The 14071-nt window shown below is 44.3% G+C and overlaps 1 protein-coding gene across 3 annotated transcripts; it reads right to left on the bottom strand.

Annotated features, from left to right (window-relative positions):
* Positions 1-106: 106 nt before the first annotated feature.
* LOC139389466 (acyl-CoA dehydrogenase family member 11-like) lies at positions 107-11934 on the bottom strand. Of its 3 annotated transcripts, XM_071136248.1 has the most exons (16): positions 11806-11877; positions 11442-11523; positions 10934-11225; positions 10594-10817; positions 8296-8395; positions 8007-8124; positions 7747-7889; positions 7369-7518; positions 7188-7282; positions 7010-7109; positions 6741-6881; positions 6131-6223; positions 4786-4893; positions 1561-1729; positions 621-687; positions 107-384 (listed from the first exon to the last, which is right to left on the bottom strand). In XM_071136248.1, exons 3-16 carry the CDS (start codon positions 11195-11197, stop codon positions 270-272), a joined length of 1887 nt encoding a protein of 628 aa, XP_070992349.1. In that variant the 5' UTR covers positions 11198-11225; positions 11442-11523; positions 11806-11877; the 3' UTR covers positions 107-269. The 3 variants fall into 3 exon arrangements, with proteins under 3 accessions (XP_070992349.1, XP_070992346.1, XP_070992347.1); XM_071136245.1 differs by lacking the exon at positions 11442-11523 and having other exon boundaries at positions 11841-11934; XM_071136246.1 differs by lacking the exon at positions 11442-11523 and having other exon boundaries at positions 11806-11922.
* Positions 11935-14071: the final 2137 nt, after the last annotated feature.

The following is a 14071-nucleotide window of genomic DNA, read 5'->3' as shown; positions in this document are numbered from 1 at the left end:
ACACTTAAACCCACCCGACAATTGTAGTGAGGACCAGGCAGACGCCTTCGTGTGTGTGCGACCCACTGACTGCTGCAGTCTCAGATCAAACAGAAATCAGTCAGGGTGGTGAGTGAGTGCTCTCCATCAGAAAGTCTTTATTTTAACACAGGTCAGGAAATAGCATGCAGTCATACATACTAGGCTAATCACGAAGTACCCCTTCTTACATAGACTACATCGCCTTGAGAACACGAATATTGCCTGCCCCCAGCCAACCCCACACCCCCTCAGTCTCTGGTTGACTCTTCATAGACCAGCGCAGCATCCAGGGGCGGAGTCTTCATGTTGTAGCATCCTATGGCCGCCTTACTTACCACTGGACACAAGTCCTGCTCACACCACCTGTAACACACACATTTACTGCTAGAACTATTAGCCTACAAGTAGTAAGGACTAGGGCAGGGCTCTCCAACCCTGTTCCTGGAGAACTACAGTCCTGTAGGTTTTCGATCCAACCCTAATCTAGCTCACCCGATTCTAATAATTAGCTGGAGTGAAAACCTAGAGGGTAGCTTTCCAGGAACAGGGTTGGAGAGCCCTGGACTATGGACTAGTGGTGGGGACGGATGTGTGTTTACCGCAAAGCAGCATAGGCATCAGAGTTAGAGGCTCCCTCCCATGAGGCGTGGTCAATGAGCAGAGCCCCTGAAACACACACACACACACACAAACAGATGGGGTCACAATGCATCCTCAGGACAAGACAACTCTGGCAATGGTTAACTGAGAAAGGTGGCGGGCTATACAGTAAGTGGTTAACTGCGAAAGGTGGCGGGCTATACAGTAAGTGGTTAACTGAGAAAGGTGGCGGGCTATACAGTAAGTGGTTAACTGAGAAAGGAGGCGGGCTATACAGTAAGTGGTTAACTGAGAAAGGTGGCGGGCTATACAGTAAGTGGTTAACTGAGAAAGGTGGCGGGCTATACAGTAAGTGGTTAATTGAGAAAGGTGGCGGGCTATACAGTAAGTGGTTAACTGAGAAAGGTGGCGGGCTATACAGTAAATGGTTAACTGAGAAAGGTGGCGGGCTATACAGTAAGTGGTTAACTGAGAAAGGTGGCGGGCTATACAGTAAGTGGTTAACTGAGAAAGGTGGCGGGCTATACAGTAAATGGTTAACTGAGAAAGGTGGCGGGCTATACAGTAAGTGGTTAACTGAGAAAGGTGGCGGGCTATACAGTAAGTGGTTTTAACTGAGAAAGGTGGCGGGCTATACAGTAAATGGTTAACTGAGAAAGGTGGCGGGCTATACAGTAAGTGGTTAACTGAGAAAGGTGGCGGGCTATACAGTAAGTGGTTAACTGAGAAAGGTGGCGGGCTATACAGTAAATGGTTAACTGAGAAAGGTGGCGGGCTATACAGTAAGTGCTACTCCTGTTATGCAATGTTCAGTCAAACATTGAACTGTATTTGTCACGTGCCGAAAACAACAGGTGTAAACTTTACCGTGAAATGCTTGCTTACGGGCCCTTCCCAATGATGTAGAGTAAAAAATATAAAATAAAAAGTGTGTAGTACCCATATAAATGCGTGCCAAACTGTATGCCAGGTCTCGTGCTGCCAGCTCCATAAAGCTAGGTGGTGTGAGAGCAGCGGCCTGCAGGAACTCTCTCAGACCAGAGAGAGCGCTGTCTACTGCTCTCACAGCCACAGACAGGGAGGGGAGGGAGGCTGCTGCTAGCAGGGACTGGGGGATGAGTGGGAGGGAGAGACACAGAGGGATAAAGTCAGAATTTGTATAGCAATCAACAGAGGTTGTAGGGTCTTTTTCATTTTTTAATAGTAACAGTCTTTCATGCCTGCCATTCAATGTTGGTGCAAGGAGGATGATGCTAGATAAAGGCTGTGGAAACTAACTAAATATCCCAAATGTGATCTTAACTGTCTAAGTCTATCAACAAAAACTAAGCTCAGTAAAAATATATACAATACCAGTCAAAAGTTTGGATACACCTACTCATTCAAGAGTTTCTTTATTTTTACTCTTTATTTCCTACATAGAATAATAGTGAAGACATCACAACTATGAAATAACACATATGGAATCATGTAGGAACCAAAAAAAGTGTTAAACAAATCAAAATCTATTTTATATTTGTGATTATTCAAAGTAGCCACCCTTTGCCTTGATGACAGCTTTGCACACTCTTGGCATTCTCTCAACCAGCTTTATGAGATTGTCACCTGGAATGCATTTCAGTTAACAGGTGTGCCTTGTTAAAAGTTAATTTGTGGAATTTCTTTCCTTCTTAATGCGTTTGAGCCAATCAGTTGTTGTGACAAGGTAGGGGTGTTATACAGAAGATAGCCCTATTTTGGTAACAGACCAAGTCCATATTATGGTAAGAACAGCTCAAATAAGCAAAGAGAAATGACAGTCCATCATTAATTTAAGACATGAAGGTCAGTTAATTGTGAGAATGTCAAGAACTTTGAAAGTTTCTTCAAGTGCAGTCCATAAAAACCATCAAGCGCTATGATGAAACTGGCTCTCATGAGGACCGCCACAGGAAAGTTACCAACCTCAGAAATTGCAGCCCAAATAAATGCTTCAGAGTTCAAATATCAGACACAACATCAACTGTTCAGAGGAGACTGCGTGAATCGGGCCTTCATGGTCAAATTGCTGCAAATAAAACAGTTCTAAAGGACACCAGTAAGAAGAAGAGACTTTCCTGGACCAAGAAACACAAGCAATGGGCATTAGCCCAGTTGAAATCTGTCTTTGGTCTGATGAGTCCACATTTGAGATTTTTGGTTCCAACCGCCGTGTCTTTGTGAGACGCAGAGTAGGTGAACGGATGATCTCCGCATGTGTGGTTCCCACCATGAAGCATGGAGGAGGTGATGTGGGGGTGCTTTGATGGTGACACTGTTTGTGATTTATTTAGAATTCAATGCACAATTAACCAGCATGGCTACTACAGCATTCTGCAGCGATACGCCATCCCATGGTTTGTGCTTAGTGGGACTATCATTTGTTTTTCAACTGGACAATGACCCAACAAACCTCCAGGCTGTGTAAGGGCTATTTGATCAAGAAGGAGAGTGATGGTGTGCTGCATCAGATGACCTGGCCTCCACAATCACCCAACCTCCACCCAATTGAGATGGTTTGGGATGAGTTGGACCGCAGAGTGAAGGAAAAGCAGCCAACAAGTGCTCAGCATATGTGGGAAATCTTTCAAGATGATTAGAAAAGCATTCAATGTGAAGCTGGTTGAGAGAATGCCAAGAGTGTGCAAAGCTGTCAAAGGCAAAGGGTGGCTATTTGAAGAATCTCAAAAATAAAATATATTTTGATTTGTTTAACACTTTTTTGGTTACTACATGATTCCATATGTGTTATGTTATAGTTTTGATGTCTTCACTATTACTCTACAATGTAGAAAATAGGGGAAAAAATGCTGGAAAATGCTGTCGTACACGTCGATCCAGAGCATCCCAAACATACTCAATGGGTGTCATGTCTGGTGATTATGCAGGCCATGCTGAAACATGAGGTGATGGTAGTGGATGAATGGCACAACAATGGGCCTCAGGATCTCGTCACGGTATCTCTGTGCATTCAAATGACCATCAATAAAATGCAATTGTGATCGTTGTCCGTAGTTTATGAATGCCCATAACATACCCCACCATGGGGTGCACTGTTCACAATGTTGACATCAGCAAACCGCTTGCCCTCACAACGCCATACACGCTGTCTGCCCGTTACAGTTGAAACCACAATTAATCCATGAAGAGCACACTTCTCCAGCGTGCCAGTGGCTATCGAAGGTGAGCATTTTCCCACTGAAGTAGGTTATGACGCCGAACTGCAGTCAGGTCAAGACCCTGGTGAGGACGACATACACGCAGATGAGCTTCCCTTCTTTAGTTGTGCAAACTCAGTTTCATCAGCTGTCCGGGTGGCTGGTCTCAGACGATCCCGCAAGTGAAGAAGCCGGAATTGGAGGTCCTGGGCTGGCGTGGTTACACATGGTCTGCAGTTTTGAGGCCAATTGGACACCAAATTCTTGGAAACAACATTAGAGGCAGCTTATGGTAGAGAATTCTTATGAACATTAAATTCTCTGGCAATAGCTCTGGTGGACATTCCTGCAGTCAGCATGCCAATTGCACGCTCCCTCAACTTGAGACATCTGTGGCATTGTGTTGTGTGACAAAACTGTACATTTTAGAGTGGCCTTTTATTGTCCCCAGCACAAAGTGCACCTGTGTAATGATAATGCTGTTTAACCAGCTTCTTGATACGCCACACCTGTCAGGTGGATGGATTATCTTGGCAAAAGAGAAATCATCACTAACAGGGATGTAAACAACATTTTTGAGAAATAAGCTTTGTGTGACTATGGAACATTTCTCAGATATTTAATTTCAGTTCATGGGACCAACACTTCACATGCTGTGTTTATATTTCGGATCAGTGTAATTAGAATAATAAAAAAATCCCAATTTTAAAAACTGTAGGACAGACACTTCAGAACAAACTTCCTTTTGATATCTGTTATTCCATGTAGTGAATCTGTTATTCAATGCTTTTGTATGGGCTAACAGCAATAAGGCCAAATAAAAATGTTCGTCATATAATTATAATTTTTTATACTTCAATAGGTCTTAAAATTCAAAATCAAATAGCTAAATGATCCTTGGTATGACCTTCTTAAAACAATTCCATATAGCATATATAACCCCCGGCTTAGACAAGGCTTAGTCAGTAGAGGGTTAAGGGACCCTGACCTGAGTGTGTGTGAAGTAGGCCTGCAGTACGAGGCCTGAGCTCCGAGAGACGCAGCGCAGAACATCAAGAGACAGAACATTAGTGGTCCCCTCCCAGATACTCAACACCTAGAAATAGAGAGAAGAGAACTGTCAGGGCTGGATTACCGAATAGGAGTGAAGGGCATATGTGACCTGGGCAAGGCTCTAAAAATGAGCACTGTGCGACTAGGAAAAATATTTAAATTATAAGGCTACGCTGTATCGAGTGCACGAGAGAAAAAAGTGTGCAGATTTGATAGCGTCATGGTTGCACCATTACTACAGTGAAAACGGTTTGCTTGTAGCCCAACCAGGTGAAAAGATCTGACCCATATTACCTGCATTGCCGGGACCGCCTTTTACATTCATAAACTATGTTGTGGGCAGTTCAAAAACTACTTGTGCGTGGTTAACCATTTGTTTACACTTTGTTGAGTCAGGTTATCTCAAAGGGTTAGCTAGCTAACAACCTGGTAACTTTACCAGTATATCCAAACATTTTGGGGCACAGAAAGAAAAGAAAAGGGATAGCTTCTTTAGGGGATCAATGAGCATAGCAATGAATGAATGACAGGTCTCTTGTATGTCGTCATCATCATAAACCTGACTTTTTTAAAGAGACAGTGTACAATTTTCTATGTACTCCATATCATTAGGAAAACAGTGCTTTTACACAATGTAGACACCTAATATTCCACACATTACTTTAATTTCAATGACAGGTATTCGTATCAACATCTTAGCTTAACTAATGTCTTTATAGTGTTAAATACTAGTTTATCGGGCACATGTGCTTCAAAAGTAGACTGAATTCATATAATTCCAATATAGGCTATATCTCAATCAATTATTTTAAATCGTATTTTCTGGGGCTCCTACATTTTATGTGGTGAGCACCAATTGGGAGCACCAGTGCTACCAATGAAACATTTTAATTTAGAGCCCTGGCCCTGGGGCCCCCGACTTCCATGGGGCCCCCAAACAAAAATATGTTTTTTGGGGGGTAGGTTGTGTATGATAGAAACAGGAAATTCACTTTCAAACTGCACAAGGTGAACAATGGCATGAGATGAGCTATAAAACAATAGCGTTTTTCTCTCTGACCCATGGCAAAAAGTGTTGAATTGCAGAAAATTTGCGCCCTGGAGGTTGGGGCCCCAAATGCAGTAGTCTGGCCCTGGGTACTGTTGCACTACAACTATTGCCACTGTTGTTGTTGAGTAACAGACTGAAAGTAACAAACTACTTCATCCATTAACAGCAACATAACTTTACTCCATTACGTAACACAAAGTAAGTCTGTGTACATCATGTGACTACCTACCTGAGCATCTCTGAGCATTGCAGGTAGTCCCGTGTCCTCGATGTAGCCCTGCCCCCCGAAACTCTCCAGCCCCTCGGAAATCACGGCAACCGCCTGAGACACACAGGGATGGCACACACACACACACCCTGCATCACCTCACACACATCTCTAATGCCTTTCCTGACCTGTTCACCAGACGTGCTACCTGTCCCAGACCTATTATTTTTTCATTTATGAACATTTGAACATCTTGGCCATGTTCTGTTATAATCTCCACCCGGCACAGCCAGAAGAGGACTGGCCACCCCTCATAGCCTGGTTCCTCTCTAGGTTTTGGCCTTTCTAGGGAGTTTTTCCTAGCCAACATGCTTCAACACCTGCATTGCTTGCTGTTTGGGGTTTTAGGCTGGGTTTCTGTACAGCACTTTGAGATATCAGCTGATGTACGAAGGGCTATATAAATACATTTGATTTGATTTATACAACGACAAAAATATTAAATACACACACCAGTTTTCCACTGCCATCTGCCAGTATTAACCAATGTCTATGTTCTGATTTCTGGTGTAATGTTATTGGCTACTTGCTTGTCGACAAAAACAGAGTGTGTGTGTGTGTGTGTGTGTACCTGTTTGCCAGTGTAGAGTTTAGCCACAGGTGTGAGCAGGCGAAGGAGGTGAGTCTCCAGCTGAGAGGCGTGGCCTGTCTCCTCTCGGCCAATCAGACGACAGACCTCCATCACCAGCAGGAACGCTCCTCGAGTCTCCACCTATAGGAGGAAGGTATTGAGGGGAGGGAGGGAAGAAGAGAGAAAGAGAGCTGAGGTGTGTGAAGACAAGTGGTAGGTTTAGGGGTTATAGTAGGGTATTCTATTTTACAACTTTATTTTCAGCTGACCTCCATCCTAGCGAGGGTCTGCATGTGAAGGGGATGGTCTCTTAGGAGCTTCCCAAAGGTAGAGCGACGTGTGGCGTAGTCACGAGCCAGCTGGAGTACCCTGCGCACACACACACACCATCAATACACACTCTTGACCGCCAGTACGGCAGTGGGTAGTAGTGAATAGATGTCCTACCTCCTCATACCAGCCACAGCAGACACGCTGTTATGGATACGCGTCACAGTCAGCATGTTGGCTATACACGCCACACCTCTCCCCTCTTCTGACAGCTGAGAAAGAAGGGAGGAATGTTAGTGTGTGTGAGAGAGAGAGGGGGGGGGGGGGGGGAGAGGGGGAGAGAGAGAGAGAATCTGACCCTGTGAGCAGGCAGGCCGTCCAGCAGCAGCTCGGCAGTGGGCATCTGTCTGGTTCCCAGTTTGTCCTTCAGTCTTTGGACTTCGATGCCCTGTACCATCCCCTGCTCATCACGCACTGCAGCATAGAACATAGACAGACCTCTACTACCCTGACGCACGCACGCACGCACGCACACACACACACACACACACACACCAGTTAGGAGGAGGAAGACAGACGTGTGTGTGTGTGGGGGGGGGGGGGTTTGAGGGGTCAGATAATCAGGAGTGAAGAGGTCAAGTAAGAGGTGAGGGGTCAAGGATCTGGTGTTAGTATGAGCGGAAGAGTAAGGAGTAAAGAATTGAAAAAATTAGGGCTGATGAACATTGAGTGGTACCGATGTGGTCTGTCCGTCTACGTCTGTGACTCTGGCCAGTGTGAGAGTCATGTCTGCATCTGTAGCCGAGGTGAACCACTTGAAACCTGACAGTCTGTATGTACCATCACTCTGAGGCAACGCTACGGTCTCTGTACCATTGCCTAGACACACACACGTGCACACACACACACAAGTATCATTATCGTCAGTTGTCATGGAACCTATCATCGTCTAATACAGTGTATGTAACCAACCAGAGAGAATACAGACACACTGACCTACGTCAGATCCGCCCCTGCGTTCAGTCATCCACTGTCCAGACGTCCAGAAGTGCTCAGGGTCACGAGAGGTCAGGCGGCTGAAGGCGTCCGCTACTGGCCAAGACACACCCAGAGACTAGGCATGCACACACAGACACGCAGACAAGTTCATGAATCAGAATATCACAAGTTGTAGTGGTTTTGTGTTTGTAACACAAATCAACAATTCCAACATGAGCAGTGATAACCATTAAAGTTAATTCAGACAGACAGACAGACAGACACACACAAACAAACATACACACACCTGTATAACCTTGGCAGCTCCATCAGTCATAGCCAGAGGACAGGTGTAGAGACCAGAGGAGGGAGAGTACAGATACAGCTTACACATCTGGTACACACGACTGGAACACACACACACACACACACACACACACTTTATATTAGTACTAAACTCAGCAAAAAAAGAAAAGTTCCTTTTTCAGGACCCTGTCTTTCAAAGATAATTCGTAAAAATCCAAATAACTTCACATATCGTCAATGTAAAGGATTTAAACACTGTTTCCCATGCTTGTTCAACGAACCATAAACAATTAATGAACATGGACCTGGGGAACGGTTGTTAAGACACTAACACCTTATAGACGGTAGGCAATTAAGATCACAGTTATGAAAACATAGGACACTAAAGAGGCCTTTCTACTGACTCTGAAAAACACCAAAAGAAAGATGCCCAGGGTCCCTGCTCATCTGTGTGAACGTGCCTTAGGCATGCTGCAAGGAGGCATGAGGACTGCAGATGTGGCCAGGGCAATAAATTGCAAAGTCCGTATTGTGAGACGCCTAACACAGTGCTACAGGGAGACAGGACGGACAGATGACAGTCCTCGCAGTGGCAGACCACGTGTAACAACACCTGCACAGGATCTGTACATCTGAATGTCACACCTGCGGGACAGGTACAGGATGACAACAACAACTGCCCGAGTTACACCAGGAACGCACAATCCCTCCGTCAGTGCTCAGACTGTCCGCAATAGGGTGAGAGAGGCTGGACTGAGGGCTAGTAGGCCTGTTGTAAGGCAGGTCCTCACCAGACATCACCGGCAACAACGTCGCCTATGGGCACAAACACACCGTTGCTGACCAGACAGGACTGGCAAAAAGTGCTCTTCACTGACGAGTCACGGTTTTGTCTCACCAGGGGTGATGGTCGGATTTGTGTTTATCATTGAAGGAATGAGCGTTACACCTAGGCCTGTACTCTGGAGCAGGATCGATTTGGAGGTGGAGGGTCCGTCATGGTCTGGGGCGGTGTGTCACAGCATCATCGGACTGAGCTTGCTGTCATTGCAGGTAATCTCAATGCTGTGCGTTACAGGGAAGACATCCTCATCCCTCATGTGGTAGCCTTCCTGCAGGCTCATCCTGACATGACCCTCTAGCATGACAATGGCACAAGCCATACTGCTCATTCTGTGTGTGATTTCCTGCAAGACAGGAATGTCAGTGTTCTGCCATGGCCAGTGAAGAGCCCGGATCTCAATCCCATTGAGCATGTCTGGGATCGGATGGTGAGGGCTAGGGCAATTCCCCCCAGAAATGTTCGGGAACTTGCAGGTGCCTTGGTGGAAGAGTGGGGTAACATCTCACAGCAAGAACTGGCAAATCTGGTGCAGTCCATGAGGAGGAGATGCACTGCAGTACTTAATGCAGCTGGTGGCCACACCAGATACTGTAACTTTTAATTTTTATTTTGACCCACCCCCCTTTGTTCAGGGACACATTATTCAATTTCTGTTAGTCACATGTTTATGGAACTTGATCAGTTTATGTCTCAGTTGTTGAATCTTGTTATGTTCATACAAATATTTACACATGTTAAGTTTGCTGAAAATAAACGCAGTTGACAGTGAGAGGACGTTTCTTTTTTTGCTGAGTTTATATTTAACCTTAGCTGACACATACTATTGGTGTATGAAATTCTAATAATGTCAAGTCACAAAATGCCAATGAGTTGTTTCTGAGATTACTGTCACTTGTGATGTTTTTATGTTCGCTGTGTGTTTGTCAGGTTAGTGTATATGTATAGGGTTTAGGTAAGGATTCATTGTGTGTTTGTCAGGTTAGTGTATATGTATAGGGTTTAGGTAAGGATTCATTGTGTGTTTGTCAGGTTAGTGTTTATGTATAGGGTTTAGGTAAGGATTCATTGTGTGTTTGTCAGGTTAGTGTATATGTATAGGGTTTAGGTAAGGATTCATTGTGTGTTTGTCAGGTTAGTGTTTATGTATAGGGTTTAGGTAAGGATTCAGTGTGTGTTTGTCAGGTTAGTGTATATGTATAGGGTTTAGGTAAGGATTCATTGTGTGTTTGTCAGGTTAGTGTATATGTATAGGGTTTAAGTAAGGATTCAGTGTGTGTTTGTCAGGTTAGTGTATATGTATAGGGTTTAGGTAAGGATTCATTGTGTGTTTGTCAGGTTAGTGTATTTGTATAGGGTTTAGGTAAGGATTCATTGTGTGTTTGTCAGGTTAGTGTTTATGTATTAGGGTTTAGGTAAGGATTCAGTGTGTATGGGTCAGGTGTGTGTGTCTACCACCTCCACTCCCCGTAGCTCCTCTCGTATCCGATGGCAACCAGCCCTTCCTGTGCTGATAGGTCCTTCATACGTTGCCAGGCAGGAGAAGTGACAATGCGGTCAACACGGCAACCCCAGGGGTCATAGGTCACCAACCGAGGGGGTGTGACCTCACACTCCCGACCCCACCCATCCACCTCGCGCACCAATCGCTCCCCAAACACACGCAGGTCGGAATACACTGCCTGGGAACACACACACCATCATCATCGTCATCATCGTCAGTGACTAACAGATAAAGCATCATCGTCATAGTTTCAATCCATTCTGAAACATTATGTTATACACAGTACACACACACCTCACTGGGCAGGTGTCTCCTCAGGTATCCCTGTAGCAGAGCGTCCTCCAGGAAGGGGTTCTTCAGCATTGGCCTCTCCTGGAAGAACCCTCCAATCCCAGCCCGGAAGAACTCTGCCTGCCCCTCTGCTCCGGGGACATCTTGGGAAGGCCGAACCAGGACCTTCTGAACCATGCTCACAGAACTGCTGCATGACAGCGGCCGATACAATCCGGTACACACCCGGTAACTGTGTCTAGTGACCTGTAGGTTCACAGCCATCATCCAGGAGCTCAGATGTCACGCCACTGGCCTGAATATGATACAATGTAAACTGATTTTTTCAAAAGAACAGCTGCATTTCTTTAGTTACATTTAAAGGCCTACTTCTTGATTTGAAAAATAACAAACACCAGCCGTCACTTCTATAAAGCTACCTAGACATTATAAGGGACATTCAACAATAATGAATTGATTTTTATATATATATATATATATCTATATAATTAATTTCAATTATCATAAATACCTGTAAATATCAGTGGGCCTTTAATAAGAAATCACACGTATTGGCGGTAGGAAATATTATGGACTGCAGCTTTAATAATAGTCTACAAAAACGAATGAATGAAATGAACAGTCAACACCTCTCATGTCATGTGTGGTCAAAAATTATTTCAACATTTAGTTTAATAATTCGAATAAAAAAAGCTGAAAAAACCCCATTATGCAATGTCAACGTGTGAACAGCTTGTGACTCAAAAGTGTGTCAAAGTTCAGGCACTGTAGCAACGGAGCAATCTTTGCTGCCCGGTAGTCTACCAATGGTTGTCAAACGTTTACAAAATATGTGGTTAGAAAAGCTTGAAGGAAAACGAATAAATATGCCTTACTTAACAATCCCTTCTGCAATTTTGTTTTTACACACCGTTCAGGCTTCAACGAATCCCCTTCTACTTTTCTTCAAAATAAAGGAGCAACCTCCGGTCTCGTTAATAGTCTATCAACCTTCAAAATAAAAGTCTGGAACATCAAACTAGACAGCTGCTTTTCAGAAGATATACAAAGCTTCTACAATGAAATAAATGACAACCCTATAGTAAAGATCTAGAACTCTCAGTTGAAAAACATCATATTCAGTGCAATACAAAGAATAACCACAAACCAATAACCATGCATGCATGTGTGACCAACTCAGTGGCCTTGTGGTTAGTGTCTACCCTGAGATTGGAAGGTTGTATGCTTCATCCCTGGCCGAGTCATACCAAAGACTGTTAAAATGAGAAAAAATTGATACATTCTTTTTTTTTTTATTTATAAATTCGGGGGTAAGGCCCTGTGATAGACCAGTGTCCTGGGAGTGTACTTGTACATCAAGCTGCCTTACACTATAGGAACAGTAGATAGGCTCCTGCCCTATGAGCTTACTATGCATGTGTGGTACATTATGTTGAATCCTGTGTGATATTTGTAGTAGATTTACCAACTAACCATGCATGTGTGGTACATAATCACCGCCTGGTACGGCAACTGCTCCGCTCACAACTGTAAGGCTCTCCAGAGGGTAGTGAGGTCTGCACAACGCATCACCGGGGGCAAACTACCTGCCCTCCAGGACATCTACACCACCCGATGTCACAGGAAGGCCATAAAGATCATCAAGGACAACAACCACCCGAGCCACTGCCTGTTCACCCCGCTATCATCCAGAAGGCGAGATCAGTACAGATACATCAAAGCAGGGACCGAGAGACTGAAAAACAACTTCTATCTCAAGGCCATCAGACTGTTAAACAGCCAGCACTAACATTGAGTGGCTGCTGCCAACACACTGACTCAACTCCAGCCACTTTATAATGGGAATTGATGTAAAATATATCACTAGCCACTTTAAACAATGCTACTTAATATAATGTTTACATACCCTACATTACTCATCTCATATAGAAGCTGTTTTTCATACTGTACTCTATATCATCTACTGCATCTTTATGTAATACATGCATCACTAGCCACTTTAAACTATGCCACTTTGTTTACATACCCTACATTACTCATCTCATATGTACAGTGGGGCAAAAAAGTATTTAGTCAGCCACCAATTCTGCAAGTTCTCCCACTTAAAAAGATGAGAGAGGCCTGTAATTTGTCATAGGTACACTTCAAATATGACAGACAAAATGAGAAGAAAAAAAATCCAGAAAATCACATTGTATGATTTTTTATGAATTTATTTGCAAATTATGGTGGAAAATAAGTATTTGATCAATAACAAAAGTTTATCTCAATACTTTGTTATATACTCTTTGTTGGCAATGACAGAGGTCAAATGTTTTCTGTAAGTCTTCACAAGGCTTTCACACACTGTTGCTGGTATTTTGGCCCATTCCTTCATGCAGATCTCCTCTAGAGCAGTGATGTTTTGGGGCTGTTGCTGGGCAACACGGACTTTCAACTCCCTCCAAAGATTTTCTATGGGGTTGAGATCTGGAGACTGGCTAGGCCACTCCAGGACCTTGAAATGCTTCTTACGAAGCCACTCCTTCGTTGCCCGGGCGGTGTGTTTGGGATTATTGTCATGCTGAAAGACCCAGCCACGTTTAATCTTCAATGCCCTTGCTGATGGAAGGTGGTTTTCACTCAAAATCTCACGATACATGGCCCCATTCATTCTTTCCTTTACACGGACCAGTCGTCAGAAAAACAGCCACAAAGCATGATGTTTCCACCCCCATGCTTCACAGTAGGTATGGTGTTCTTTGGATGCAACTCAGCATTCTTTGTCCTCCGAACACGACGAGTTGAGTTTTTACCAAAAAGTTATATTTTGGTTTCATCTGACCATATGACATTCTCCCAATCTTCTTCTGGATCATCCAAATGCTCTCTAGCAAACTTCAGACGGGCCTGGACATGTACTGGCTTAAGCAAGGGGACACGTCTGGCACTGCAGGATTTGAGTCCCTGGCGGCGTAGTGTGTTACTGATGGTAGGCTTTGTTACTTTGGTCCCAGCTCTCTGCAGGTCATTCACTAGGTCCCCCCGTGTGGTTCTGGGATTTTTGCTCACCGTTCTTGTGATCATTTTGACCCCACGGGGTGAGATATTGCGTGGAGCCCCAGATCGAGGGAGATTATCAGTGGTCTTGCATGTCTTCCA

The sequence above is a fragment of the Oncorhynchus clarkii genome, chromosome 30 (genome assembly GCF_045791955.1).
Source record: "Oncorhynchus clarkii lewisi isolate Uvic-CL-2024 chromosome 30, UVic_Ocla_1.0, whole genome shotgun sequence".
NCBI lineage: Eukaryota > Metazoa > Chordata > Actinopteri > Salmoniformes > Salmonidae > Oncorhynchus > Oncorhynchus clarkii.
Note: the sequence above shows the minus strand (reverse complement) of the source record. Positions and strands in the feature narration are given on the sequence as shown.

Coding starts and splice junctions, on each gene's coding strand:
- LOC139389466 (XM_071136245.1), bottom strand. CDS start 11,197: ATGATGGCTGTGAACCTACAGGTCACTAGACACAGTTACCGGGTGTGT. Junction 8,396..10,593: donor AGGAGCTACGGGGAGTGGAG/GTGGTAGACACA, acceptor TGTGTGTTCCAG/TCGTGTGTACCAGATGTGTA. Junction 7,283..7,368: donor ACGGCCTGCCTGCTCACAGG/GTCAGATTCTCT, acceptor CTTCTTTCTCAG/CTGTCAGAAGAGGGGAGAGG.